The sequence below is a fragment of the Saitoella complicata genome, assembly GCF_001661265.1.
Source record: "Saitoella complicata NRRL Y-17804 unplaced genomic scaffold SAICOscaffold_4, whole genome shotgun sequence".
NCBI lineage: Eukaryota > Fungi > Ascomycota > Saitoellomycetes > Saitoellales > Saitoellaceae > Saitoella > Saitoella complicata.
The window spans coordinates 81,723-106,232 of NW_017566995.1; the positions used below are offsets into that span (position 1 = coordinate 81,723).

Below are 24,510 nucleotides of genomic sequence, written 5' to 3' on the forward strand. Positions count from 1 at the left end.
CCCCGGCTGCAGAGGAAATGAGATAATCGAATCGATGTCGTCGATGGAGGGGAGGACAACCGACGTCTTGCTGACTTGGACGTCCCGTATACGTCTGTTGGGTGCTGTGGCTAGAATTTGCTGCGCCAACCACCAACCACCAACCACCAACCACCAACCTGGAACCGGAACACGATAAGCAATGAGTAAAGCGACGAATACGGCACTTGCGGCGCCTGAGGCGATCAACAAATCGAATTTGGCAGATCTGAAAAATACTAGCGATGATGCAATTGCTCCCGTACGCTTGTGGGCCTGTCGACTTTGCTCGTCTGGGTATACTGACGGATTCGCGTACAGTTCATGTCTGGGCTCGGATACACCCAATCCCACTACCTAACCGACATCCGCCTCGCAATCGGCTACCTCGCCGCCGGAATCATCGCCCTCACAGCCTTCAACGACTACAAAAAGGGGTTCACACCCGCTAAATCGCACACCCTGATCGGCGTGGTGCTCTACTTCGTCCTCAACACCATCCTCACGCTCTGGATGTTCTTTGTCGAAAAGGGTACGGTGTATGTTGGGGCTGATCACACCAAGGGTGAGAATATCAGGGTGGAGAGTTTGGGGCCGAGGAGGAAGTGGGGGCCGAGGTATAGGTTGAAGGTGGTGAAGTTGAAGGATATGGAGAAGGATCTTGAGGTTGAGCTTGAGGGGGAGTTTAGTGAGTGGTTTGATGAGGATGGCGTGCTTGTGAGGACGAAGTTTGATGAGTTTTTGGCTGGGGCTTTGGCGCAGCTGGAGAAGAAGAAGCTGTAGGACGGGATGTATGACTAGGTATACCGCGCGATATCCGGAGCAAAAAAGTGCCATATATGACCGCAACGTACATCGGAGCCAAGATGTCATTGGAAGCCTATGGTATGCTTGATCAACAAGAGGCTTAGGTTGCACGAAAACTTGGTCTCAATAACCTGCGGTAAACGCATAGACACGCATACACCCGGTCACTTGCAACTTGAGCTCGATAATATGATCAAAATGCTTTCATTCGTCGCATATAACATACACATCCCCCTCTCTTTTCCAGCTCTATCAGGACTCCAGTCTCAAAATTACTCCTCGTGTTCCACCTTCACCTCCTCAAGGGGTATATATTCAATCCAACCTCGGCTTCACACCCGAAACATCCGCCTGAGATCCCGGCGCAAGATTGAACGGAGACCCAGCGTTAAACTGCTCCCAATCCTTCAACCTCATAATCTCAGGCCTCTCCGCACTCATAAACAACTTCTTAGTCTCCGCCGCCCTTAGCGCAAGCTCCTGCTGCTTCAAATTGATTCGGTCCGCTTCCTTTTCGGGGACCATGGAGGTTTCCATGGTGCGGGTGAAGATGGATTTGCCGTCTTTGGCGTGCTTGGCGGAGTAGGAGTTTTCGAATTGGACGAGAGTGACGAGGGCGATGGTACCGAGGATGAACTTGGCGAAGCCGGGGGAGACTAGGGCTGTTACAACGCACTGTTAGCATTCACCCTAGAAGAATAATGGCTGTGAAGAGTGGAGGAGGAGGAGACATACGTTCCCCACCATCAGCAGGAGAGGTCTCGTTCCCCTCTGGCTGTTGAGGGGAATGGGTTCCGGCAGAGCGGCGTGCTGCTGCTCGTCTAGCGATAGGGGATGCTCTGAGGGTTCGTGCAAGCATTCCGTGAATTGTTCGTGATCTGGTTCGTAGAGCGCGATGTGAGGCCGTAAGGTGGAGATGCAGGTCGTGCAGACATCAGGGGGCAAAGAGGGGAGGTATACGAGCGGCTGTACGAGTGAGGTGAATCTTCTTAATTCTCTATAATCTTTTTGAAGTCAGACTTCTGCTTCTTGAGACGTCTTCCTGGTCCCGCTGCACCCCTTCTCAGCCCTCGCCGAAAGCTGCACGCCGCCGTAATAAGGATCTCGAAAAAGTCGATACCGCGACACCAACCTTGCGAACCGTCCATAACCTTCACGATGGACGAATACGACGCGTACGAAGACGAGCTATACAAGGATACCGCAGAAGAACAGTCCCCCTCCGAGGACGAGATCGACAGCGAAGTCGAAGAAGATGTACGCTCCTCTATACTCTACCGATTAGGATGCAAATGTTAACAGGAACAGATTTTGGCGCATGTTTATTACACGACGGATGCGAAGGGAGAGGAAGGGAAGAATGAGGAGGACCAACCGGCGCGGAAGCGGAGGAAGACGGATGATGATTTGCCGCCGCCGTTGTCGCCGTCCTCAGGTTCAGGGTCCGCGGGCAAAGACACCAACACTGAGTCCACGAATGGCACGAACGAGGAAACAACCGACGTCGTTCGCCCAGCTGACACAGACATGGACAGCGACACCGCCATCATCCGCCCCAGTTCGCCCGCCAGTCCAAGCCGCGCCCTCTCTCCCGTCCTGACCCGCCGCATCAACCTCGACTCCGAAACTTCACCTCCCCCCTCCCTCCTCAAAGTCGCCGTCGGCGACGACGAAGACGCAGATGCCATGACAGACCTCATCCGCTCCCAAGCCCACGGCCGCTACTTCGCCGACCCCGCCTACCTCCCCGAACAAGCCAAAGGCCCCAAATGCCACAATTGCGGTGAACACGGACACATGGCAAAGAATTGTTCGATTAAACGGTGTATGACTTGTGGTGTTGTTGGGGAGCATGAGACGTGGCATTGTCCGAGTACGAGAATGTGTAATAACTGTGGTGGGCCTGGACATTTGGCGAGACATTGTCCGCAGCCGAGGAAGAGTCATGTTGGGTGTAGTTATTGTGGGAGTAGACGGCATATGGATGTTGCGTGTCCACAAATCTGGCGATGCTACGTCTCTGCCAAAAACCCACCGCAAGATTTCGAACCGAATGTGTGGTGCTACAATTGTGCTGCGCCGAATCATTATGGCGATGATTGTACGTTCGCGAGAAGGGGACCACAACAACAATTAGAGCCCAGCGCGTTTTGTATTGGGAACGTGCCGCAGAGTGAGGGTATGAGACGCAAGATGCAGCAACGCGATCAACAGTCGCGCGAACGCGAACGACGGGATCGGGAGGAAGAAGAGAGGGAAAATTGGTTCGCACGTCAGGACGCGAATCGGAATCGGGACCAACGACAACCACCTCGGGGTCCACGTGGGAACGGCGGCGATAGTTACCGACCCCGAGACCGATCTCCACCGCGAAGACGGAGGTCGAGGAGTCCGCCGCACTATAATGATAGGAGGGAGGAGGCGAGGTATGGACGTGGATCGGCTGCGTCGAGGTATGGGAGGAATGGAGGGGGTGGTGGCGGAGGAGCGTATGAGAGGGGTGATTTCCCGAGGGGTGGAGGGAGGGACAGGAGGGGTGGAAGTGGTGGTGGTGGGCTGAGTTTTGCTGATCGGATTTCGAGGTAGAGGGGGTTTGGCGGGTTCGGTGCATTGTGTGGGTCTGGGAAGGGGGACTTGTGTTTTGCATGCCTCATAAGACTTACGGACACCTTGGTTCAATTTACATTGTGGTCATTGTTCGCATCTATCGCTTTGCCATTGCTTTGACTTCATGGGTATATCGCGCGGTGTATACGTCCTCGAGGGTGCACTGGTCCTTGGAGTTCGACTTGGGCATATCGCACATGGCGGCAGCTGTTGCGGAAAAGAGAAGGAGAAACAATAGCAGCCGATCGCCCACAATTTCGGTCTTACAACCATCCTCGTTGGCATTCATCCGGACCAACTCGCCAACCGCTCGAGTACTTTACTTGACAGCTGCGTATTGCCATTGTCCCAGCAGAACCGTCGTTATGCTCCTGCAAACGCCTGTGTTCTGTACTGAAAAACGGGCCTTCGTTGATCAAGGCGATCAGTTCAAGGTTCCCTCCAGATTGTTCACCTTAAATTGCATGTATGCGGCACTTTACGGGACGTGCGAGTCCCCATTTCATCCCTCTTCCAGGCCTCCCACAATACGACCTCAATGCGTCCAAGAATAGCAAATCAAATGCGAATCGTAACTCGGAATGACCGCCAATTGTAACGCGTTTTCTTTCTCTGCTCCACCCTTGCGCACTCTTGGCCCCTGATCATGGACCGGCCGCTCGGACCGCTCCCCACAACCGCCACAGCACTCATGTCGCACAGTAATCAACCGGTCATGACTTCAACGGCGGGTTGGGGCTGCCCTTATCAACCTCCAGCCTGCTGTTTAATCGCAATTGCTACTCCGGCTTCAGAAGAAGATATCGTTCACTGCTTCACCTTTACATTCGTTTGAGGAGAGACAATGTCAACTCGCAGATTCCTTGCACGCTTGGGAAGTAGGAATAGGGGGTTGTCAGAGGAACTGTTCAAACCACCAACGCCTATCAGGGTTGATGTCGCTACAATCCAGGAAGAGAGGGAGACGGCGTGGGGTTGGGAATGGATTCCGGAGAGGGAGATGGAGAGGTGTGTGGAGTTGTTGGATGCGTGTTATGGGGTTGTTAAGAGTCGAGGTATGTGATTCTGATGTTGATAAAGAATGATGTCTTTGCTAACGAGTGCCCTTAGATCTGGCGAAGCCGTATTTGCTGTATCCATTTCGGCCGTATTCAACGACGACAAACTCTGCACGGGCATTTATCGTGAGCTATTTCTCTCCAGAATCTACAACCTCACTACACGAACTACAACTACTCGAAACGGACGACGTTACCACAATCCTCCGCTGGACATGGTCCCGAATTCCCGGCGGCATAATCTCACACCCGACATACGACCTCTTCGCAGCCGGCGAACGCGAGGCAGAATTCCACGAGGAGGCATTCCATATGCTCATCCCCCTCGTCGTATCCTCCGAACTACGAACACGGATGGTATTTGGATGGTTGGAGTTCCTCAGTGGTGTAGCCGCACACTTCCAGAAAAACGGAATGGTACTCAAGAAGTTGGCGCGCTGGGCGAGTTTCTTCGCGTTTGAACCGAGTGAGGAGGGGATGAGGTGTACGACAGCTGGTTCTGAGGCTGAGACACCGAGGAGGGAATATCTTACGGATGGGTTTATCGCACCCACTAATGGACGACATAAGGGACGCTTTAGGGTGTGGTACGCGGAATGGGAGAGGGCAGCTGAGGCGATGGAACATCTCTTCTTCGCCTATCTACGATCTGTGTCCGCGTCTGGGGGTGCACCGACGATGAGTACCCTTCCTCTAAGTCTGAGGAAGGTGTTACAAGAGACACCATACCCACTCCGTCCCCGCGGTTGGAGAGGGAGTTTGTCCGATTGGGGTAGTCAGACGACGCTGTATGCTGTGATGGCGAGTGACCGCGCTGCTGCTACGCCTTTGGGGATGTTACGCCGCGCGGGGAGGTTGAGTTCGACGAGTGCAACGCATGCGGAAGAAGTATTGAATGCCATTCATTATGATGGGATGACGCTGCTTGAGGAGGAAAGCAAACGGATTCTTGAGGCGATTGATGCGGCGTATGTGGGGATGGGACAGGTCTACAGCCCTACGACGCTCGGTGATAGAACCTGGGCACGGTTCATGGAAGACGGATTTGAGGGACTGGATGGTGATGATGACACCGAGTCCATCTCGAGCTTTTCACGCCTTAGAACAGCGAGGAGGGAAGAAGAACAAGCGTCGGAGGCGAAGAGGAGTATGACCATGACATCCATTTCTTCCATCACCGACTGGACCTCCTTCCGAAGTGACGGTTTCGCAGGCGGGGTAGAAGATGGTCTAGGCCTCTTACCCCCCGACAAAGCCCTCCCACCCGTCGTCCAACGTGACCTCCATTCCCGCGCCGAACGCCGCGCAAAAGAAGAGATGATGTGGAAAGGCGTCCTTGTGGCCAACGAACGCATCGGTGCTGAAATCGACGGCGATGGGTTCTGGACTGTGTGGTTCACTGCGCAGAGTCCCGAGATTGGTGATAAGCGGAAGGGTACGTGGGGGAGTTTAGCGTGTGTGGAGATGGAGAGGGGTGCGTGGGTTGTTGTTGAGGAGGTCGTGCCGAGGGTTGTGGAGAATGTCGTGACGCCGGTTGGGCAGGGGAAGGTGAAGGATAAAAGGCCGAGCTTGGCGAAGATGCTGAGTATGGAAACCTATCGAAAGAACAAGACGGGAGCAGGAAGTCGAAGCTCGAGTGAGCCGCTCCTCAACAATTCTTCTGCGCCGTCGTCAAGGCAAGGAACGATGAGTTCTGCGTACTCCAACTCCAACCCACCTCGTCTGGCGCCGGACCTGATGAGACTCGTTATTCAGAGCCGCTCGAATTTGAATACGGCAATGAGTATCCGTACCCCGGAGGGGCGGTTGCGACATAGTCCAAGTCAGATGACGAACGGGAGTAAAGAGGTTGATGGCGGGTTGTGGGGTGATGCGGAGGTTAGGGATGTACTCTCGTGGACTGCGATGGTCGACATCGAGGAGGACGAGTCGCAGCCACCAGCGGATGTGTATATGCCGAGGGCTGGTTTAAAGACCAGAGTTAGCATGATCGATTTGGCGACGGGACCGAGAGGGGAAACACCTCATGGCATCGACGAGAAGGCTGCGATGAAGGAAATGGCCATGCCTCCACCCACAGCAGAGTTCGAAGGTATTCCTTCTCGCACAACTATGATTATCGAAGAGAAAACAATCGAAGCCCCCGAGAAACTCCGTCGCAAGAAAAGTCTGACGGGGCTCAAAAACCTCATGTTCCGCCGCAAAGGCCGCAAATTACGGTTGAACATGGGATGTGCGACACCAAACTCTGATGACGATGATGGAGGCGATGTGCCCCAGGCTGTGCCGAGTCCGATTAGGAGAGCGGTTAGTGGGGCAACAATCTGTACGTTGAGGACAGGGACAGGGAAGAGCGGTCTGAGTTGTGAGACTGCAGAACTCGTCTCACCCGTATTGCCTATCTCGCCGCAGAATATTGGGACGACGGAGACGAAGAGTCCGGTGTCTCCCATTAACCCGGTCCTCGAGGCTCTAAGACGTGAAGGCCAAGGCCCTGTAATACCGAGAAAGCCGGTCAACGTCCCGATGACGACGGATAAGGCATTACCTGCCCTCAGCCTCGTTACAGACATGGAGATTACCCCAGGGTCAGGTGGGGCTACGCCGGGTAATCTTACGCCGACGTCACCGATGACCCCGAAACCGGTCAATTCCATCAACATCCCACTCGTACGGAACACGAAGAAACCTTTGCCGCCAAGTCCGCAGGGGGAATACTTCAGCCCGATTGCGTCGCCAACACCGACGCAGCTAACGGCGACGGCAGAGAAGATGATGGGCTTACACGTTGCCGCCGAGCCAATCACGGGTTATGGCCCAGCAACCCGGCACATTGATGTACTCGAGCGGCCCAGGAGTCCGGAACATGGTGTGCATCATCAGTGGCCTCTGACGCCGGAAGCAGAGAAGTTCGCTCAGTTAAAACATGATGAGAGCATGTCCTCTTTCGGTGCGAGCCAGGGCCAGACGAGCGTGTTTGAAGTTGAGAGTGAGGGTGAGAGGAGTTTGACGCCGGCGTCGTCAATTGAGGTTGTGGAGGACGGTGATGGAGAGTATCACGACGGAGATCAAGAAGAGCACCACCAGGTGGAGCAGGGGCAGCAGCAGATTTTGTTGACAAGCAAGCCGTTGAGTCCTGTCGACGAACTCGAAGAAGACGAGGAGGAACCTGTCATCACCAACGCAATCATGGGTCCTTCGAGGTGGAGTCAAACATATGGTCGTGGGTACACCAACCGATTCTCGTACCAATCCAACACCTCAGAACCAGTCTCGTCCTCTGAGGACGAAAAGCATGGCCAGCAACAGAAGGCTCTGAGTCTGAGTTCGCCAGCGAGCCCGATTAGTGCGACAGGAGCGAGTCGTTGGGCGATGATTAGACGTCAGAGTATGGATATTACGGCGAGGAATGACCGTGAACAGGATCGGGAGACGGAGCGGGATAGGTTGTTGTCGAGTCCGGAGCAGGGTGTTGAGGACGTGCAAGACGATAGTGTCGAGGCGAGGATCGCGAGGATTCGGGCGAGGGTTGCTGCTATGAATGCTGGGCTGTAGTAGTAGCTTACGCTGGGCGCCGACGCGTGGGAGCTGGGAGGGGGACGATGGGTACAATGGGATTAAGGCAAGTACGATTATGGACGGGATTTAGGAAGATCTGTTATGGGCATATATCCGTTATACCGTTGTCAATCAAGCAGCTAATTCACCTACATGTACACTGCTGTCGATTCACTTCGTGGATGGCGTTATGGTGCCCTGGCAGAGGCAGAACCTTCCGTCTGATTCTGCAACACCTTTCGAGTCTCTCGCGCCGCGTGAGAAAAGTCAGAGCGCGTAGTGTCGAAGGAGTCGTAATCAAGAAATTGATCGACCAACTGCCAGCTGTGCAGCAGAATGACCGAGTAGAGAGTTTCGGAAATGGAAAAATTACATTCCAGATGGCGATTGTCATTGCTAACGTGCACCTACCTTGAGCAGATCTTTGTTTTCTGCGCATTGTGCTTAGCTGCAGTACTCTTTTCCCATTATCACCCTGTATTCAGCGCTACCATACCTCATACATCTCTTCACTCGGTTTTTGCGTGTTTGATATTCCCCTTATGCCCTGATACCCTACTACTAGGTGTCGATAGACGATCTTTGCCCAAGTATACTTCTGGCTTTACGCCGGTACACTAAAGGGGACGAGTCTTGGCTGTTCTGCTGATCTTTCTCGCATTCTGGGTTCCGATCCCCAGATGCGGGGTTGGATAGAACCAGCTGGGTCCATCGTAAGAGACTTCTTTCGCCCGCCGGCGTGATCAATGCTGCCTCCCGTCTCGTTTCAATTTCCTCATCTGTCAGTGTCACGTTCTGCAATAAACAACCACATCCCCCGTCCGTCTCCTATCATCATGGAAATGTGTGTTGAAGAACCGTGCACACTCCCGGTAGTCACTCCCCTCCGTATACTCCTTCACAAACCCCTCCAACACCTCAAAAAAGACCAAATGACTTGTCCATGCTAAACCCCCAACCTCATCCAAGTTCTCTCTCAAAAACCCAGCTGGGTCATCATAAAACCGATCCGCTTCATCTCTGTACGTCTTCCTCTCATCTATTGAAAACCTCAACGGTGGCTCACAAGTAAGAAACCACGACGCATCATCCAAAGCAGGATTGTGCAAATGGCTCTGCCAAGGTGTAGAATGGCAAGGCATCAGAAACCCAACCGATTGAACATCAGGTTCGTTTTTCAAGTAGTCCATCACGTCTATCACCCCTCGTTGATGAACCTGCGCAGCATACCACGCGACCACCACATTCAGTAAAACGACAATCGGCACGACTCGACCCTTTGTCCGCCTTGATAGTCGAGATATCGACACAGATGTGTACACCAACAACAACGGCAACAACGGGTACAAAAACCGCCATTCCTTATGCCCGATCACAGAGTAACACCCTACCACCCACACCACAAGTCCAACATGCTCGGCACTCGCATACCTAACCAATCCCACAACCGTAAAGGGCAGGAAAGCGGTAAGCAGGAGCGGGAGTCCCTGCGTGAGATAATAATGCCACGGCGAGGATCCGTAGAAACCCGATAATCCTTCCACGAGGTTGAACTGGAGGAAGTTGAAAGGGGTGAAGACTGGACGCTGATAGTACAGTGAATCCATGACAAAGTTCAGTCCGATAGCCAAGACTCCCACTAAAGCAGCCTGGACCATGAAGAAGACCCTGTGGGGACTGTTGAGCATGATATGCCCTCCCAACCACACCCACAACAAGGCGTTCGTTGGTCGCATCACACAAGCGACGGCTGCAAGGACTAAAGCAAGGACAGCAGAAGCATTCGTCTTTGTCGATTGCAATGATGGCCAGTAGTACATGGCACATGCCGTCAATACCGTCTCGAGGGAGTTCGAAAAGGTGCGTGTATAGCAGAACCAATTCCACGACGAAGTGACGGTGCAGAAGAGCTGTACATCATGTTAGCCCATGTCGTACTCATTTCCATAGTTGTTGTAGACCAAATCATACCGTCCATCGCCCAACACGCTCCCCAAACATCTTCCTTCCAAGCTTAACCGTATAAAAATCCCCAACGGCCGCGAATACCCCCTGCAAAACCTTTGGCGCAACAACCACGACATCCGGTGTATCAACACCAACAACACTGAGAACCTTATACAACACCGCAAGAACAGCGGGATGAAGCGGATTCCGTATGCCCTCGTCCCACTCCCACGTTGTGTACCCGTACCCGAAAACGATCTTGTGTGCAACCTCGAGGGACTGGTAGTATTCATCTGGTTGGAAGAATGTTTTGATGGTCAATGCGTTGAGGATGCGTAGGACCAATAATCCCAAGAATACTGTTGAAGTGTTCCATGGTATGTCGCCCGCGGCCGCAGGCCGTTGAATTGGCATGATTATTGTTGGTGGGGATTGTTTACGTCTACGTTACAGGGCAGCAGCAGTACGTGATCGCGGGAAAGCCTGTCGCACCATCCCTTATGCGGAAACCACAATTTGATAACGAAAGTATTATTGATTCCTGTGTCTTGGGTATGTGTAACTATCTAGCAAAATGCAAAAGCCCCATTCGCCCCTCTCCAGTCCTACGCCCTCCAAAGATGCTCTGCGCTCACTATCGCTCTCTATCGCTCGCACCACTCACCATCGCCGGCTCACTACGCCCACTTCCTATGAATACACTCCGGATCCTCCCCATACTCCTCCGCACTAACCCACATCCTCCTCCACGTACTCAAACTCCCCAAAATACTCCCCCCAATCCACGTACTCCAAACCCTCTCCGGCGGCGCATAAATCTTAATCTTACTATCCTTCGGTAACCGTGTCTTTAGTTCGTTCAGAAGGCGGTCACCAAAGTTGCGGAGGAGGGTTGTGCCGCCGGATAGGATGATGTTGGAGGAGAGGGTGGGGCGGAGGTCGAGGTCGGAGAGGGAGAGGGAGTTTGTGAGGAGGGTTGGGAGGGGGGGGGATTCGAGGGAGAGGAGGGAGGGGTCGAAGAGGATTTCTGGGGCGCGGAAGCGTTCGGCGCCGAGCTATTTTCACACATATCCCATCAGCAAAACAACACAACAAGCAGACATGTAGGGAGTTTGGAAGCATACCCGTATCGACTGCCCATCCGGCAACCTATACTCCTCCCCAAGCTGCTTCCCCCCACCCCCCGCCGTCCTCGCAGTTTTCTCCGCCGCAACCCACTCCTTCTCCTCCCTCCTCGGCTCCACACTCAAAAAGCACATCTTCTCCTTAACCCCCCTCACAATCTCCTTCTCCGCACTCGTCTCCATCCTGTACCCACCCTTCCTCATCAACAGTTGTAAATATTCCGTTACGTCGCGGCCAGCGAGATCCATCCGTTGGATTCCGGATGTGAGGGCGAATCCTTCGTAGACTGGGACAGAGTGCGTGACACCGTCGCCGGAGTCGAGAACGAGGCCGGTTGTGCGGCCGGACGCGTAGAGGGCTAGGACGGCTTGGATTGAGGTGTAGAGGGCTGGGACGTTAAATGATTCGAAGAGGATTTGGGCCATCGTTGTACGGTTTTGTCGGGGGTTTAGGGGGGCTTCTGTTAGGAGGACTGGATGCTGTTTGTCCACTATCAGCTTGTGTGCATGTCAGGAGTTCTGGGGGATTGAGCAAACCTCTTCTGGGAGGACTTTGAGTTCCTCTGAGTATAGGTATTGCCATATCCGCTCCATATCATCCCAATCGGTCACTACGCCGTGTTCCAGCGGGTATTTCACTTTCAGCAACCCCCGCAATTCCTGCGCTTTTGGGCCGACGAATGTATCACCCTCCACCGCGCCAGCCATGATACGCGTATGTTTCGGTCGACCGACACTGTAAACACCTCGAGTCAGTTTTCCTCAACACAGTCTCCATGTCCGAGAGTGCAACGTACTATGAAGGAAAGAAGCACTTTGGCTGGTCCTCGCCTGCGAAGCCAGCTTTGATTACACCTGAGCCGTTGTCGATGACGACTGGTTGATTCGTAAGGAAACTCGCGTCGTCCATTGCAATTGCTTCAATCTTGTATCAATCGTCTATTGATGTCAGTCACGGTAGAATGTGGTGCCGCAGCTCAGCGCACCCCCTCCACATACCGAATACGGCACTGCGCTCACCCTCGATACCTGTAACGACGACACACACACAATGGACTCAAAAACAAGTTCATTCCTTCTCCCTTTCCTCCCCTCCCCCCGGAATGCCAGACCCTACGTAACCCTAACCTACGCCCAATCCATCGACGCAAAAATCGCAGCTTCAGATCGGAAGCAACTACGGCTCTCTGGTGCGGAGTCGAGGTATATGACGCATCGGTTACGGGTTTTGCATGAGGGGATTTTGGTTGGGGTTGGGACTGGGATTGGGGATGATCCGGGGCTTAATGGTATGTGGTTCTACTCCCTGAAGCTTCAGTTGGTTGATTGAGTGTGGTGCGTAGCCCGTCTCCCCGACCCAGTCAACTCACCACCCTGCTCCCTCCCCCAACAACCCCACCCATTCATCCTCGACCCCACATTCCGAAGCCCAATCACCTCCGAAACCCGACTTATCCGTACAGCCGCAGCCGGACACGGACACCCTCCAACATACCTCGTCCGGTCTGACGCGGTGCTCGACGAGGACAAATTACAAATTTTACAAAGCGTCGGTGGGCGCGTCATTAAGATCCCCACCACCGGCCCGCGGGCGCTGATGTGGGATGATATCCTAAAAGCAGTCTACGACACCGGTATCGCATCCCTCATGATCGAAGGCGGGGCACGCGTTATCGCGGACGTACTACGAGAAAAAGCGGCGGATGTGGTCATCGTCACGATCGCGCCGGTGTATGTTGGGAAAGAGGGGGTGGGTATCGATATTGATGGGGAAGGGGAAAGAGGTGGCGGGGGTGAGGTGGGGGGGGAGGGGTGGTTGAGGGATGTGGTGTGGGAGAGGTTTGGGGGAGATGTGGTTTTGGGGGGGAGGATTGGGTGAGGGGATGGGGAAAGAGACGCCTGCGATTGCGCACACCACCTTCGTCCGTTTGTCCGTATCAAATCCGTCATCGTCGTCGATGACATACGATGTCTTATTTCAAGATCTAGATCCAGATAAACCGTTCATCCTCTCCGGACAGCATTCGCCTTACGCACAGCCATATACGTATGAAAGCACTATCACGCTATATCCGAAGTTCACCTGACAGCAACGTCAGTGAACTGAATTAGACGTTTAATTGATAACGGTATACCGGATATACAGTATTCCCATGCCAAATTCTCCTTCACCCAGGCGTAGGGGTACTTGACTTGCCTAATTTCGTGGCCATCCCACCCTATCCTCCTCGTAGTGCTCCCACGCGTCCGCTACAGCCTACCTATGTAGCATTCATACTCATAGCAACAACCCTCGCCCGTATCCTCGACTTCCTGCTCCTACTCATGCCCCCCGGGGGACTCGCCAATAATCTCTTGGCTCCGTATCTGCAGAGAGTGGAAGAGATAGTGGAGCTTGAGGATTTGATATGAGGTTCGATATAGAAGTTTTACGGGATTGAAAAGGCAGTCAAGCCTGCTGTGTGATGGCGGCTGGCTCTTGGTACAGTGCTGCTGAGGCTGCAGCTGAGCGCTAGCAATGCAATAAAATCCTACCCAACACGCATTAACACAGACTTCATCTGAAATATGCTTCCTGCAACCTTGGAACTGTCTCCTAATAAGTCATACCGTACAGCAACCCCGATCGATCTTGCGGTCACGACTATTCCTGTCTCGCCGCGCTCCTCCTAGGCCTCTTCTCACGCTAGCGCGGTTCCCATATTTCCCGATGCGGCACGCTCGGGCTCAAACTTCTACTTGAAGTCATGATGTCTTCGTTGGGATGACTAGGGTCGTGCGATGGTAAAAAAACCCTGCTACATCCTCCTCTGTCCGTTCTTCCACCTTACCACTTTTTATCATCTCTCCCTCGAGGTCTTGTCACTCGATCCTCCACAGTCCTCGACATATTATCACTCGAAACCTCGCTGGACAACCAACGACTAGTCACGCCATCTATCATGAACACGACCACTTCTACTCTCAACAACAACAAGATCGAGGAAAGCCAGATGATGGCGACCTCCGCTTTCTCCCTCGACATGCACCGCTTCTTGCGAGAGCTCAACACATCTGTCCTTCCAACGGGCGCTAGCCTTCCCGGACAACCAGCCATGCCATCTATCAAGGACATCCTCACTCTCGTTGGCCCCGACATATCCCACGAAACCCTCATGACCGCGCACTCCGCCTTCTCGTCCTCCATGCACAACTTCCTCCGCGACCTCAACACCCCCTCCCCCATGGCGAAACCCCGCCCGAGCTCCACCCCAGCTCCAAGTTTCTCCCTTCTCATGGACTCATGGACTCAGTGGTCGGCATCTCCCCTGAGAGCCCAGGGTGTTGGTTTACAGAACACATGAACCACCTCTCCCAAGTCTTCTGGCGTCCCCGCGATCCGGAGGCGGTTTTGACTCCAGGGCACGAGGATAACATCATGCGAATCCTCTTCCGAAAACGGATTAACGCGGCCATTGCCAATGAAGCATCCAACCACTTCCCCCTCGTGCGGTTAGGGGAGGCAGGGGAGTTTTGGTTGTTGATGAAGGTTATGAGGAGGATTGTTGAGGATGAAGAGGAGGAGGAAGTGGAGTATAAAGAGGGGTTGGCGGGGTTTTTGAATAGGATGGAGTGGTGGGCTGCACATTGTGTCAGCGAACGGGTGGAGGGGGATGCGGGGGTGGAAGTTGAGGGTGTTATGAGGTGTTCTTTTGGGGTTGAGTGTGGGTGGTGTTATGATGAGGTGCGGCAGGCTGAAGACACAGATGAGGGTGAGGAAGAAGGGTGTGAGATTATGAAAGGGAAGGTCTCTGATGATGGGACGGGGAGTGACAGTGGAGTGGAATTTTGAGCATGCGTTCCAGCTTAGACATGCTATAGATAAGAGTTCATGTTATAGAGGGGGTGAATAGACTTTTGTTATCTTTTCTATCGTCTCAACACCATGCCTATGCTTTCGTAATACAATTCTAAATTGCACTTGCCTCCCGATCCGCCGCCATCGCCTCCTCTAACTCCTCACTCCTCATCCACCTCCCAACCTCCTCAATCAACCCCGCAACCCTCCCCTCCATCGCCCCCGTCAAATCATGCATACTGTACCCACACCGATGATCTGTAATCCTATTCTGCGGCCAATTGTACGTCCGTACCTTATCGCTTCGATCCCTACTCACCGTTCCCTGCGCCCGTCGTAAGTTTTTCTCGCGCTGGATGTTGGCTTCCCGACGACGGGCCGCTAAACGGGAACGGAGGACGAGGAGGGCTTTTGCGCGGTTGGCGTGTTGGGAGCGGGAGTCTTGCATGGAAATTGTGATGCCGGTGGGTAAATGGGTCAACCGGACTGCGGATTCGGTTTTGTTGACGTGTTGTCCGCCGGCGCCACGAGCACGCATGACGTCGATTTTGACTTCGCGCATGTCGACCTGGGCGAGTTCGTCGTCTTCGGCGTCTTGTTCGGATATCTCTGCTAGGACGTTCACAGCTGCGGTCGAGGTGTGGACACGGCCTTTTGCATCGGTTGCGGGGGTGCGTTGGACGCGGTGGACGCCGGCTTCGCCGCGGAGTTTGCCGAATGCGCCGGGTGAGGAGATTTGGATGATTGCTTCTGATAATCCTTCGCCCATTGCGTCGCTTTTGTTGATGGACATGATTTTGAATTGCATGCCCTCTATGGCGCAGTACCTTTCGTACATTCTGAGGAGATCGTGGGCGAAGAGGGATGCTTCATCACCCCCGATACCGGATCGGATTTCGAGAAGAGCGGGGAGGTGGGCGTGAGGGTGTTTCGGTGTAAGCGCGATAGTGAGCTCTTCTTTCAGTTTGACCAGGCCGCCGACTGTAGCTTCCATGTCTTCGCGAGCCATTGCTTTCATATCCGGATCTGTGGTCGAGTTCATCTCTTTCTGGAGTTCTTCGATGCTTCGTTCCGCGTCTTCCAAGGCCTGTAAAGCGTTCGATACATCTTCCAAGTCACTTATTCGCTTATTCAAAGCGATTGTCTCTTTGTTGAACTCGACACCCTCGGCTGCTTCTGCGTTGGCTCGGGCTTTCAAGGCGTTGTACTGTGATTTGAGTCGTTTTGCACGCATCCGCAGCGCCGGGCTGAGTTCACCCGTTTGGTAAGCCTCATCTGTTTTTGTTTCCGCTGCCACAGTCGAAGCCATACGGATCCCGGTATATGGTGTCGCAGGGAGATGCGACGGCGTCACTCGAACTGGCGGTGATCTCACTATTGCGGGTCCAAAGCGATTGATCCGAGGCGCTTGTCGCAGGCAACTCCGGCAGACCCATGGTAATCTATACATGATCCTCTCAACAATTGCAATCCCAGACCAACTCGAATTCGCGAACCCTCGAGGACCCGCAAGCAAGCTACGCCACAGACGGCACCCTGCACCGCCACGTATCTTCGCTACAGGCACATATTACAATATTTGCCTCTTCCGACAATCAAGTCAGTCGAAATGCGATTATCGTTATGTTGGCCTCGCCTGTCGACATTGCCAATCAGAAGGAGTGTGCTGGGGTGTCGAGCGTATTCATCCTCTGCAACGCCGGCCGAATCGTCCAAGGAAGCGGTGGAGACTCTTGAAAAACGGGTGGCATATGTCGATCACGCACCGCGGCGGGGCGACACGATTTACGTCGCAATGTCCGGCGGCGTCGACTCCTCCCTCGCCGCCTCACTGTACAAACAGGCCGGGCACGACGTCATGGGAATCTTCATGCGAAATTGGACAACCGACGACGACCCCTCCCGCACAGCCCAAGGTTGCCCCCAAGAACGCGACTGGCACGACGTCCAAGAAGTCTGCGCACACCTCCGGATCCCGTGTAGACGGGTTGACTTGAGCAAAGATTACTGGCTCGATGTGTTTGAGCCGGCGTTGGAGGGGTATAGGGTGGGGAAGACACCAAATCCGGATGTGTGGTGTAACCGCGAAATCAAATTCGGGAAATTCTTCGATCATGTCGCTCAACTCGCCGCTGCCGAAGGACCACTGGGTCCGAATCAGAAATGGTGGTTAGCGACGGGACACTACGCCCGCGCCGCTCATCGCCTCGAACTCACGACCTCCTTCGCATCCCTCGACCCTCCGAAGGAAAGCGTCCTCATGCGCTCCAAAGGCGATAAGAAGGATCAAACATACTACCTCTCGCAAATTCCGCAACGCGCACTCCGCCATGCCCTTTTCCCGCTGTCCGCATACCCCAAATCCCATGTTCGCAGATTGGCCCTCTCCCACGGTCTCCCCAACGCCCAAAAACCAGACTCACAAGGCCTCTGCTTCGTCGAACCCTCCAACCACGGCAAGCACTTCCGCGACTTCCTCTCCCAATACCTTGAACCCAATCCCGGCCCTATCAAAACTGACTCCGGCGTCGTCGTTGGGACCCATCAAGGTCTCTGGCACGCCACCGTTGGAGAGGGAAGCGGAGTCTCAACTCCACAGATGACACCAAGTTTTCGGGGCCGGTGGTTTGTCTTGAAGAAAGACCAAGAGAAAAATGAGATCACGATCGTTAACGGAACTCATCACCCCCTCCTGTACCATCGCTCTCTCATCGCACATAATTTCAAGTGGATCACGGAAGCTGAGCGTGTTCCGCTTCTTGGAAAAGAAATTGCTTTGGAAGCTCAGATTAAGCATGGACCCTACGCACAGGAATGTGGGATTCAGGTTTTGAGTGATGGCCCAGAGGGAAGTGTAGTGCGTATCTTGTTTAGGAATAGACAGAGGGGGATAACGCCGGGTCAACACGTCGCGGTGTGGAGAGGGAATATCTGTTTGGGTGGTGGAGCGATCAAGTATGCGGAGGAAGACGAGACTCACACTTCATATCGAGGAGATTAAGGGCTATGGGTGCAGCCATCGTAGGATCCGGAGGGTGTACTTGTACGTATTTGTTTGGATAGATAGGAACCTTTGTCGGCGCTGGCGTTTTTAAGGTTTAGCTTAGTATATCCACCTTTCAACTTTGAGCATTAGTATAGGCGTAGGCCAAATGCATCTGATCTCCTCTTCTTTGATATAGCCGACGTTCACTCCTCTCCTCCTATCGTATCCTACGCCAGCGCAAGACGGACGTCTTCGTATATCCTCCCGACAATAACTCACTCTCACCTCGCAACCCGATCGAAAACCTGCCCCCTAACACTGCTCCCCACCATGCTACTCCTCACATTCCTCCTAAACCCCTCCCGATCCCTCCTCAAATCCTCAGCCGCCTCCTTATTCAGCGGATCATCCGCATTTGGCTCGAGGAAGAGGTACTGTAGGCCGACCATGACGGCATTGAGGTTCAAGACCGGTTTCCAGTCTTCGCGAAGGATGTTGAGGCAGACGTTTCCGTCGAGGTCGATATTGGGGTGGTAGATCTGTGTCCCAGAAGTTTATGTTAGCGACCGTATACTACGTACACAGTGACAAAGACTTTTGGGGCACCTTTTGGGTACAGCGGACTTTTGGGGGTTGGTGGGGATAGTCGTTTGAGATTGCGAAGGAGAACTTGAAGAGTCCGCCTCGATACATGCCTGTGAGACCATCAGCACTGCTCACGGAGTTGAAAGTCTCGCATACCCTCATCGGGCTCGATTGTAAGAAAAAAGTTTAGCAAGTCCTCTGGATTGGGGAATTGTGTTTGCATCGTCGAAGGAAGTGAGAGTTCGGTCAAATCTACAAATCGCACAGCCGTGTCAACAACTGCCTGAAGTTATCAGGGCTGTGTGCGGAACTTACCTTTTTGAACACGAATCTGCGCAGCGCTGACCTTTGGCCTCTTCTTCTCCGCCTCGGCAGCGTCCTTCTTCATAGTCCAGATCCTGTAAGCCATCGGTCAGCATTCCCTTCGGAATCCTGTAGTCTCCTATCGCTTACTTGAGCATTATGGGCAATAGTATCAGTCAAGTAGGAAGTGGTATATGCTATGCGCTGTAACGAATGCGCTTTGGTGTTGATGTTTGTCGTTGCTGGAGCCGATGTGGATTTGCGGAGACCGCGGGCAGCTGTACGAGCGCCCGATGTACGTAATACATGTACTGTGCACGAAGTTGGTTAAACAAGGGGTTCTTGAGATATGGTATGATTGATATCCTAAATTCCATAAGCCTATCGTGCTCTCCTCGAACCCTCCGGTAGGGGTGGTTCACGCCCAACGACCGAACAACTCCTGCTCGGCAGGCTTGTTCTGGAAAATCTCGTCGATTTCCTTCATAACACCATCATCAATCTTCTCCAAGATCTCAAGAGCCTTGACGTTCTCGTCGACCTGTTCAGGCTTAGAAGCTCCAGTGATGACGGTAGAGACATTAGGGTTCTTCAAGCACCAAGCCAAGGCAAGCTGAGCGGTGGTGGCACCGAGTTTCTCGGCGACCTTGGTGAGCTTACGAACCTTCTCGAGCTTGGCTTTTCCTTCCTCGGTGGAGAGACCATCACGGAATTTCTTCATGATGGGGTCATCGCGGGCAAGGCGGCCGTCCTCGGGGATGCCGTCGTTGTACTTTCCGGTCAAGATACCAGAAGAGAGGGGAGACCAGATGGTGGTACCATACTCGTACAACTTGAACAAAGGCACAAACTCCTTCTCGAGCTTGTTGCGCTCAAGGAGGTTGTACTGAGGCTGGTCGACAGAGGGCGCGATGAGGTTGTATTTGGTCGCGACATGGTGAGCGTGCTCGATCTCGAACGCGGACCACTCGGATGTACCCCAGTAAAGAGCATGACCATCATTGACGATCTTGGTGAACGCACGAACGATCTCCTCCATAGGCGTAAGCGGATCGGGACGGTGCGCCATGACAATATCAACATAATCCAATTGCAACCTCTCCAAACTCTTCTTCATACCCTCCAGCAAATGCTTCCTACTCAAGCCCTTGTCGTTTGGTCCCGCTCCACCCCAGTACAACTTGGTCGAGATAACGTAGTCAGACCTGTTCCATCCCAACTTCTGGATCGCGGCACCCATTGCCTTTTCGCATTCTCCGTTTGCGTAGACCTCCGCAGTGTCGAAGTAGTTGATCCCGTACTCCCATGCTTTGGCCATGCACTCCGCGGCACCGTCACCAGTCACTTGTCCTCCGTAGGTGATCCAGCCACCGAGGGAGAGAGCAGAGACCTTCAATCCGGTCGCGCCGAGGAAACGGTACTGCATCTTGTCTGTCTTCAATTCGGGAGCCATTGTAGTATTTCAAGGATCTCAAGGGATGTGTGGTGGTTTGGTAAGTCCGGCATGCTGCCAGTTCTTATTTGCTGGGATCCGCGGCGGCGTTTCTTTGGCCGATCATCCCGGAGTTTGTTCGAGGCGGGGTGATATGATGACGTGAAGGATCGCGGACGCCTTGGACCCGACCGACGTACAGGTAGCTGTACAAACCGTGGAAGATGATGAGATCTGGAGACTTCAGGAAGCAATCTTGAATTCTTTGCAACTATTAGATGTCAAAACCCATGTAACTGTACCATGAAACACCTTTCTTCAATGCCTTAGGTGCAAACATGCAAATGCATTGTCAAAAATGATACAAATTGGGAGGTGACTGAGAGTGCCAAAGTTGAAGACCTCTTCTGATACTATGAGGTCAGGAAAAGGCCAGATTTTCAGAGCTGGCGGTATCTGCGGAGGCGCTACGTGAGCGGAACCGAGATATGTGGAACTTGGATTGGTGTCCGACATAACTACCGGACGCTCTCATACTCGCTCACTGCGGATGCTCGGACTTGTAGAGGTTGTCTATATGCACCTACTTTGTCAAGGGATCCTACCGCCGGAGGCATGAAGTAGCAGGGGAGATGAACTGCTGGTGCAGTCGATATTGGCAGTATGTGTCGACTCGTTGCGTATTCGTTAACTACGAGAATATATCTCTTCGTAATGCTTCGATCTGTATGCCTTAAGAGTTACCCATAAGGTGATATTACCAGTGCTGCCCTCAAGTTTCTCACGACTGCGCTCCAATTGCACGCCTGACCGTATCCCAACCGTGTCAATCCCATATTTGAGAACGATCCCACTTCGCGCTGGATACATGAGCTAGACAAGGTGTACACTTACAAGTGTGTCCATAGCCTCATCCACAAATACGGATTTTCAGTTTTCCATCATCCCGATCCCCTCAACCTCCACTTCACGTCCACGGTACGAGATAAGCAAGTCCATATTAAGATCTCATCTCGAACTGTAAGTATGCCAGCTATTATCCTAATGCTTGAAAATATGCATCACACCAGTCCAGTCACCCTTCTCCCTCTCTCTCCAATATCCATCTTCACCATCCTTGATCCTCCAGACGGCATTCAGGCCTTCTCCACTAACTTTTTCAAACCACCTCGGAATCCAGGTCTCTCCATTCGCCTCCATCTCCTTCCTTCTACTCCTCTGGTTCTCCTCGAGTGCGAGCTTGATAGGCTCGGCGGCATCAAGCTCGCCCATCTCGCACATGCGCTGATCAGGACGAAGACGGGTATCGGTGATAGGCAAACATCCACGTTCAATCTCCGTAACCTCATTCAACTGCGCCGCAAATTGCGTGAAACCACAATGTTTCTCAGGGACATCAACCAACGGGTCAACACTCCACACTACCTCTCCATCCCTTCCACCGCCAACAAAAGCCAGTGATTGCGTCCACTTCCCACTCAACCCCAACTTCTGGACTTTCTCACCCGCATCAAAAGCCTGGACCGCCACATCCTCACTCCGGCCAGAGAACATCTTTCCGGCCTTAAACGTAACTACTGCCTTTTCTCCAGTGGTCTGGTTCGTCACCGTCATCGTGCCAGTAGGCTCAACATACTTCTCCCCCATCGCAATATTCCTCAAAAAAGTCGCAGGCTTATCCCACACATACACATCCCCCCCCAATTCCAGATGCGTAGACCCATGCGTGATAATCTCCGCACTCTTTCCCCAAAACTTCTGCTCAGGACTTGGTGACGCATCCAGCTTCCATCCATGTTTGGATTCAACACACATTGCCACAATAGGTGGCCTGTGTTCGACCTTCTCTGCGATAAACCTCCATCCACGATCCTCACGCACGCATTCGAATGTCTCACCCAACAAGGGGTTGAACACCTTCCTCACACTCCTCTCCTTCGCCCTCATGTTGCTAAACGCACTACACGCAAACGCAGCAATCCATAATATCCTCTCGCCATCCTCCTTTGGCTTTGTCTGCGCAACCGTCAATAACCTAGAGTACTCCAACTCCTCCGCAATACGTTGTAGTAGGTTGAGAGGCTCGTTCGACGCGACAGGCATGGCGATCGAAGACAGGTCCTTCCCAACATTCTTACGGAGGAAGGCTAGGAGAGACGGCGGCTGTACCGTCACCTCCTTCGGCAAATTCGCCCGTCTCCTAACCTCGCCAACGCGTTCAAGCGGATACAACACCCTACCCTTACCCGCATCTCCACCCTCCTCAAGATCCCCAGTATTGGTACTGGTTGAACGAATGGTAGCAATCGTCCCCCGACTATCCTCCCGTCTAAAAATCTGCGTAGCCCCACTCGTCGCACCAATCGGGGGTGCAGGCTCAGGCTCCGCACTACTCTCCTCCGTCTCCGTCGAATAACTCTCACCATCACTCATGAAGACCTCTTCCTCGCTCTCCGTTTCTTCCTGTACATCCATCAACGCCGTCGCTGAATCCCTCTCATTCTCCAGCACGATGATGGAAGAACCGTGACCGACGGCGTCGCTGGCGGAGGTGGCTAAGTGTTGGTCTTCGGCGTCGAACCATTCTTCGTTGGTGGTTGTCATGACACTTCGAGAGCCATCGATCGAGGGACGAGAACTACCAGGCGAACGCGAAAACCCGTGCTCAAACTTGGGACTCAACGGCGAAGTGCTGAGCGGCGTCCGCGGTATCCGAGCACGAGAGGCTGTGACAGTCCGCAACTGTGCAATGATATCTTCAACCTCCCTTTCCAAACCCCTCAACTTCGTTCCCGACGACGTCGAACATGAGACCAGTGGCGCAAGGACACGATCAGGACTCGGCGGCGGGTAAATCGTTGGCGTACCCGTCCTGCCACTCGGTGTGCGCTTGAAAAGTCCCTTCGCTGGTGCCTTCGAGGGACTTGGTATGGGACTGAGGTTTTCTGCACTCAAGTTCGGGGATGCGGTGGCACTGTTGATATCACTTCTCACGTCTTTGATTCCCTCCTTAACACCCTCCAACCTGTTCACCAATTCTTCCACCTTCATCCAGCTCTCATCGTCCCTCTCCCTCTGTTGCTGCTGCTCATTCGCTCTGACCTTCAGACTCCCCGCTCCGGTCCCAGCCCCCGAATGCGCAATCCCCATCCGCTCCCTAACCTCGAACCCTTCGACTGCAACCTCCATCGCCTCCCTCCAGCTCTCAAACTCAAAAGTGCCACCACACCTCAAATGCCACATCTCCGCCCCGGCGTCAACCACAATCTCTCTCCTCTCCACCACGAAAGTGATGGTCGCGAGTGGGAGTGGGATGATGCCTCGTTTGTGGGCAGGAGTGGAGGGGGAGTGGGTGTAGGATAGGGTAGCGGTGGGTATGTCGAGGGTGAAGTAGCGGCGGGCGTAACCCTGGAGGGCTTTGCGGCGGCGTTTGAGGAGGGGACCGCTATGTGTCGTCCCACCGGACCAGGATGGGTCGGGAGTCAGCGTTGGAGCAGAAGTGTTAAGAGAGGAGGCGGAGAAGAGAGTGGTGGGAGAGGGCGTGGGCGCGTGGGTAATGATGAATGTCACGGTTTTTGAGAGTTGTTTGGAGAAGGTGTTGTCGAAGACGAGGGCGTACATCCCGGCTTCGCCGTTCTTGACGTCCCATGTACCCCTCGCGACCTGCCCTCCAGAAACACGGCCACCCCATACGACCTCGACCAGTCCCGCTGCACTCAGGCGTTGCTGACACGTTTGTCCTGTCTGTGGGCCCGGAATGGCGGGTGACCCCGTACCCAAGCCGCCACCACGAGCCCGGCTTGCAGGATCCGAGGAAGAAGAGGGAGTTGTGGGCTTCCGGTATAGAGCGTAATTGATCGACTTCTTCGTCGGTTTGATTTGGTATGATAGGGTATGTCCAGCGGGGACTTGTACCCACTTGATCAGGAGGTCGCGGGAGTGAACCTCGACCGTTTCGAGATCCATTGCAAGCCAACAACCCCGTAAAAGTTGAGCAAGTGAAGGTCGACTGGATACTGAATGTAGGAGGCAGAGCGTGTGACTGTATGCTGGATTGAACGAGCTGCCCTCTTATGATCTTGTTCGTGTTCGTGTTCGTTCGTGGGTGTATGCTGCCCAATTTCGTCAGGCTGCTGCGCGTGCTGCACGGGCCGGGGCGGTCTTACTCCGGAACTGGAGGAACGTATACCCGGAGGCGTGTCGATTCAACTTGACAGAATAATCATCTGGAGGGTCAAACGATTTAA

The 24,510-nt window shown here is 53.6% G+C and overlaps 15 protein-coding genes across 15 annotated transcripts; 7 read left to right on the forward strand and 8 right to left on the reverse strand.

The window, feature by feature from the left end:
- Positions 1–139: 139 nt before the first annotated feature.
- SAICODRAFT_17337 (uncharacterized protein) lies at positions 140–801 on the forward strand (the record flags this gene model as incomplete). The annotated part of the gene is made up of 2 exons (XM_019165785.1): positions 140–280; positions 340–801. The coding sequence occupies exons 1-2, from the start codon at positions 182–184 to the stop codon at positions 799–801; spliced, it is 561 nt and encodes a 186-aa protein (XP_019026025.1). The 5' UTR covers positions 140–181.
- A 262-nt stretch (positions 802–1,063) lies between these two features.
- SAICODRAFT_64190 (uncharacterized protein) lies at positions 1,064–1,440 on the reverse strand. The gene has a single exon (XM_019170055.1). It carries the CDS (start codon positions 1,360–1,362, stop codon positions 1,141–1,143), a length of 222 nt encoding a protein of 73 aa, XP_019026026.1. The 5' UTR covers positions 1,363–1,440; the 3' UTR covers positions 1,064–1,140.
- Positions 1,441–1,962: 522 nt separating this feature from the next.
- Positions 1,963–3,527, forward strand: SAICODRAFT_76710 (uncharacterized protein). The gene is made up of 2 exons (XM_019171034.1): positions 1,963–2,082; positions 2,134–3,527. Exons 1-2 carry the CDS (start codon positions 1,984–1,986, stop codon positions 3,409–3,411), a joined length of 1,377 nt encoding a protein of 458 aa, XP_019026027.1. The 5' UTR covers positions 1,963–1,983; the 3' UTR covers positions 3,412–3,527.
- A 749-nt stretch (positions 3,528–4,276) lies between these two features.
- Positions 4,277–8,045, forward strand: SAICODRAFT_23623 (uncharacterized protein; the record flags this gene model as incomplete). The annotated part of the gene is made up of 2 exons (XM_019166711.1): positions 4,277–4,487; positions 4,543–8,045. The coding sequence occupies 2 exons, from the start codon at positions 4,277–4,279 to the stop codon at positions 8,043–8,045; spliced, it is 3,714 nt and encodes a 1,237-aa protein (XP_019026028.1).
- A 74-nt stretch (positions 8,046–8,119) lies between these two features.
- SAICODRAFT_196410 (uncharacterized protein) lies at positions 8,120–8,662 on the reverse strand. The gene has a single exon (XM_019166138.1). The coding sequence runs from the start codon at positions 8,485–8,487 to the stop codon at positions 8,194–8,196; it is 294 nt and encodes a 97-aa protein (XP_019026029.1). The 5' UTR covers positions 8,488–8,662; the 3' UTR covers positions 8,120–8,193.
- SAICODRAFT_64193 (uncharacterized protein) lies at positions 8,482–10,425 on the reverse strand. Its single transcript, XM_019170056.1, has 2 exons — positions 10,020–10,425; positions 8,482–9,958 (listed from the first exon to the last, which is right to left on the reverse strand). The coding sequence occupies exons 1-2, from the start codon at positions 10,407–10,409 to the stop codon at positions 8,837–8,839; spliced, it is 1,512 nt and encodes a 503-aa protein (XP_019026030.1). The 5' UTR covers positions 10,410–10,425; the 3' UTR covers positions 8,482–8,836.
- A 247-nt stretch (positions 10,426–10,672) lies between these two features.
- Positions 10,673–12,029, reverse strand: SAICODRAFT_53321 (actin-2; the record flags this gene model as incomplete). The annotated part of the gene is made up of 4 exons (XM_019169208.1): positions 10,673–11,050; positions 11,120–11,599; positions 11,657–11,855; positions 11,917–12,029. 4 exons carry the CDS (start codon positions 12,027–12,029, stop codon positions 10,673–10,675), a joined length of 1,170 nt encoding a protein of 389 aa, XP_019026031.1.
- SAICODRAFT_76717 (dihydrofolate reductase) lies at positions 11,848–12,869 on the forward strand (the record flags this gene model as incomplete). Its single annotated transcript, XM_019171035.1, has 3 exons — positions 11,848–11,855; positions 11,917–12,408; positions 12,463–12,869. Coding segments are annotated over exons 2-3 (645 nt in total), but the record flags the coding sequence as incomplete, so codon positions are not given.
- A 180-nt stretch (positions 12,870–13,049) lies between these two features.
- On the forward strand, positions 13,050–13,601 carry SAICODRAFT_29141 (uncharacterized protein). The gene is made up of 2 exons (XM_019167331.1): positions 13,050–13,202; positions 13,255–13,601. Exons 1-2 carry the CDS (start codon positions 13,078–13,080, stop codon positions 13,529–13,531), a joined length of 402 nt encoding a protein of 133 aa, XP_019026033.1. The 5' UTR covers positions 13,050–13,077; the 3' UTR covers positions 13,532–13,601.
- Positions 13,602–13,871: 270 nt separating this feature from the next.
- Positions 13,872–14,526, forward strand: SAICODRAFT_29142 (uncharacterized protein). The gene has a single exon (XM_019167332.1). It carries the CDS (start codon positions 14,062–14,064, stop codon positions 14,461–14,463), a length of 402 nt encoding a protein of 133 aa, XP_019026034.1. The 5' UTR covers positions 13,872–14,061; the 3' UTR covers positions 14,464–14,526.
- Positions 14,527–15,021: 495 nt separating this feature from the next.
- On the reverse strand, positions 15,022–16,307 carry SAICODRAFT_29145 (peptide chain release factor 1). The gene has a single exon (XM_019167333.1). The coding sequence runs from the start codon at positions 16,264–16,266 to the stop codon at positions 15,070–15,072; it is 1,197 nt and encodes a 398-aa protein (XP_019026035.1). The 5' UTR covers positions 16,267–16,307; the 3' UTR covers positions 15,022–15,069.
- A 245-nt stretch (positions 16,308–16,552) lies between these two features.
- SAICODRAFT_29146 (5-methylaminomethyl-2-thiouridylate-methyltransferase) lies at positions 16,553–17,993 on the forward strand. The gene has a single exon (XM_019167334.1). The coding sequence runs from the start codon at positions 16,567–16,569 to the stop codon at positions 17,956–17,958; it is 1,392 nt and encodes a 463-aa protein (XP_019026036.1). The 5' UTR covers positions 16,553–16,566; the 3' UTR covers positions 17,959–17,993.
- Positions 17,994–18,091: 98 nt separating this feature from the next.
- Positions 18,092–19,063, reverse strand: SAICODRAFT_196475 (uncharacterized protein). Its single transcript, XM_019166139.1, has 5 exons — positions 18,982–19,063; positions 18,844–18,926; positions 18,685–18,780; positions 18,550–18,638; positions 18,092–18,482 (listed from the first exon to the last, which is right to left on the reverse strand). Exons 1-5 carry the CDS (start codon positions 18,987–18,989, stop codon positions 18,225–18,227), a joined length of 534 nt encoding a protein of 177 aa, XP_019026037.1. The 5' UTR covers positions 18,990–19,063; the 3' UTR covers positions 18,092–18,224.
- A 186-nt stretch (positions 19,064–19,249) lies between these two features.
- On the reverse strand, positions 19,250–20,257 carry SAICODRAFT_33593 (Aldo/keto reductase; the record flags this gene model as incomplete). Its single annotated transcript, XM_019168301.1, has 1 exon — positions 19,250–20,257. The coding sequence occupies one exon, from the start codon at positions 20,255–20,257 to the stop codon at positions 19,250–19,252; it is 1,008 nt and encodes a 335-aa protein (XP_019026038.1).
- A 766-nt stretch (positions 20,258–21,023) lies between these two features.
- Positions 21,024–24,346, reverse strand: SAICODRAFT_69573 (uncharacterized protein). Its single transcript, XM_019170485.1, has one exon. It carries the CDS (start codon positions 24,227–24,229, stop codon positions 21,305–21,307), a length of 2,925 nt encoding a protein of 974 aa, XP_019026039.1. The 5' UTR covers positions 24,230–24,346; the 3' UTR covers positions 21,024–21,304.
- Between the last annotated feature and the right edge of the window lie 164 nt (positions 24,347–24,510).

Bases quoted from the DNA above. Each gene is read 5' to 3' on its own strand.
- SAICODRAFT_64190 (XM_019170055.1), bottom strand. From the start codon at position 1,362: ATGGAAACCTCCATGGTCCCCGAAAAGGAAGCGGACCGAATCAATTTG.
- SAICODRAFT_76710 (XM_019171034.1), top strand. From the start codon at position 1,984: ATGGACGAATACGACGCGTACGAAGACGAGCTATACAAGGATACCGCA. The intron at 2,083-2,133 runs GTACGCTCCTCT...TAACAGGAACAG, and splicing joins ACAGCGAAGTCGAAGAAGAT to ATTTTGGCGCATGTTTATTA.
- SAICODRAFT_196410 (XM_019166138.1), bottom strand. From the start codon at position 8,487: ATGCGCAGAAAACAAAGATCTGCTCAAGGTAGGTGCACGTTAGCAATG.
- SAICODRAFT_64193 (XM_019170056.1), bottom strand. From the start codon at position 10,409: ATGCCAATTCAACGGCCTGCGGCCGCGGGCGACATACCATGGAACACT. The intron at 9,959-10,019 runs GTATGATTTGGT...CATGATGTACAG, and splicing joins AGCGTGTTGGGCGATGGACG to CTCTTCTGCACCGTCACTTC.
- SAICODRAFT_29141 (XM_019167331.1), top strand. From the start codon at position 13,078: ATGACATACGATGTCTTATTTCAAGATCTAGATCCAGATAAACCGTTC. The intron at 13,203-13,254 runs CTGACAGCAACG...ATAACGGTATAC, and splicing joins ACGCTATATCCGAAGTTCAC to CGGATATACAGTATTCCCAT.
- SAICODRAFT_29142 (XM_019167332.1), top strand. From the start codon at position 14,062: ATGAACACGACCACTTCTACTCTCAACAACAACAAGATCGAGGAAAGC.
- SAICODRAFT_29145 (XM_019167333.1), bottom strand. From the start codon at position 16,266: ATGGCTTCGACTGTGGCAGCGGAAACAAAAACAGATGAGGCTTACCAA.
- SAICODRAFT_29146 (XM_019167334.1), top strand. From the start codon at position 16,567: ATGCGATTATCGTTATGTTGGCCTCGCCTGTCGACATTGCCAATCAGA.
- SAICODRAFT_196475 (XM_019166139.1), bottom strand. The intron at 18,781-18,843 runs GTAAGTTCCGCA...TGCGATTTGTAG, and splicing joins GCAGATTCGTGTTCAAAAAG to ATTTGACCGAACTCTCACTT. The intron at 18,639-18,684 runs GTATGCGAGACT...ATGGTCTCACAG, and splicing joins TACAATCGAGCCCGATGAGG to GCATGTATCGAGGCGGACTC.
- SAICODRAFT_69573 (XM_019170485.1), bottom strand. From the start codon at position 24,229: ATGGATCTCGAAACGGTCGAGGTTCACTCCCGCGACCTCCTGATCAAG.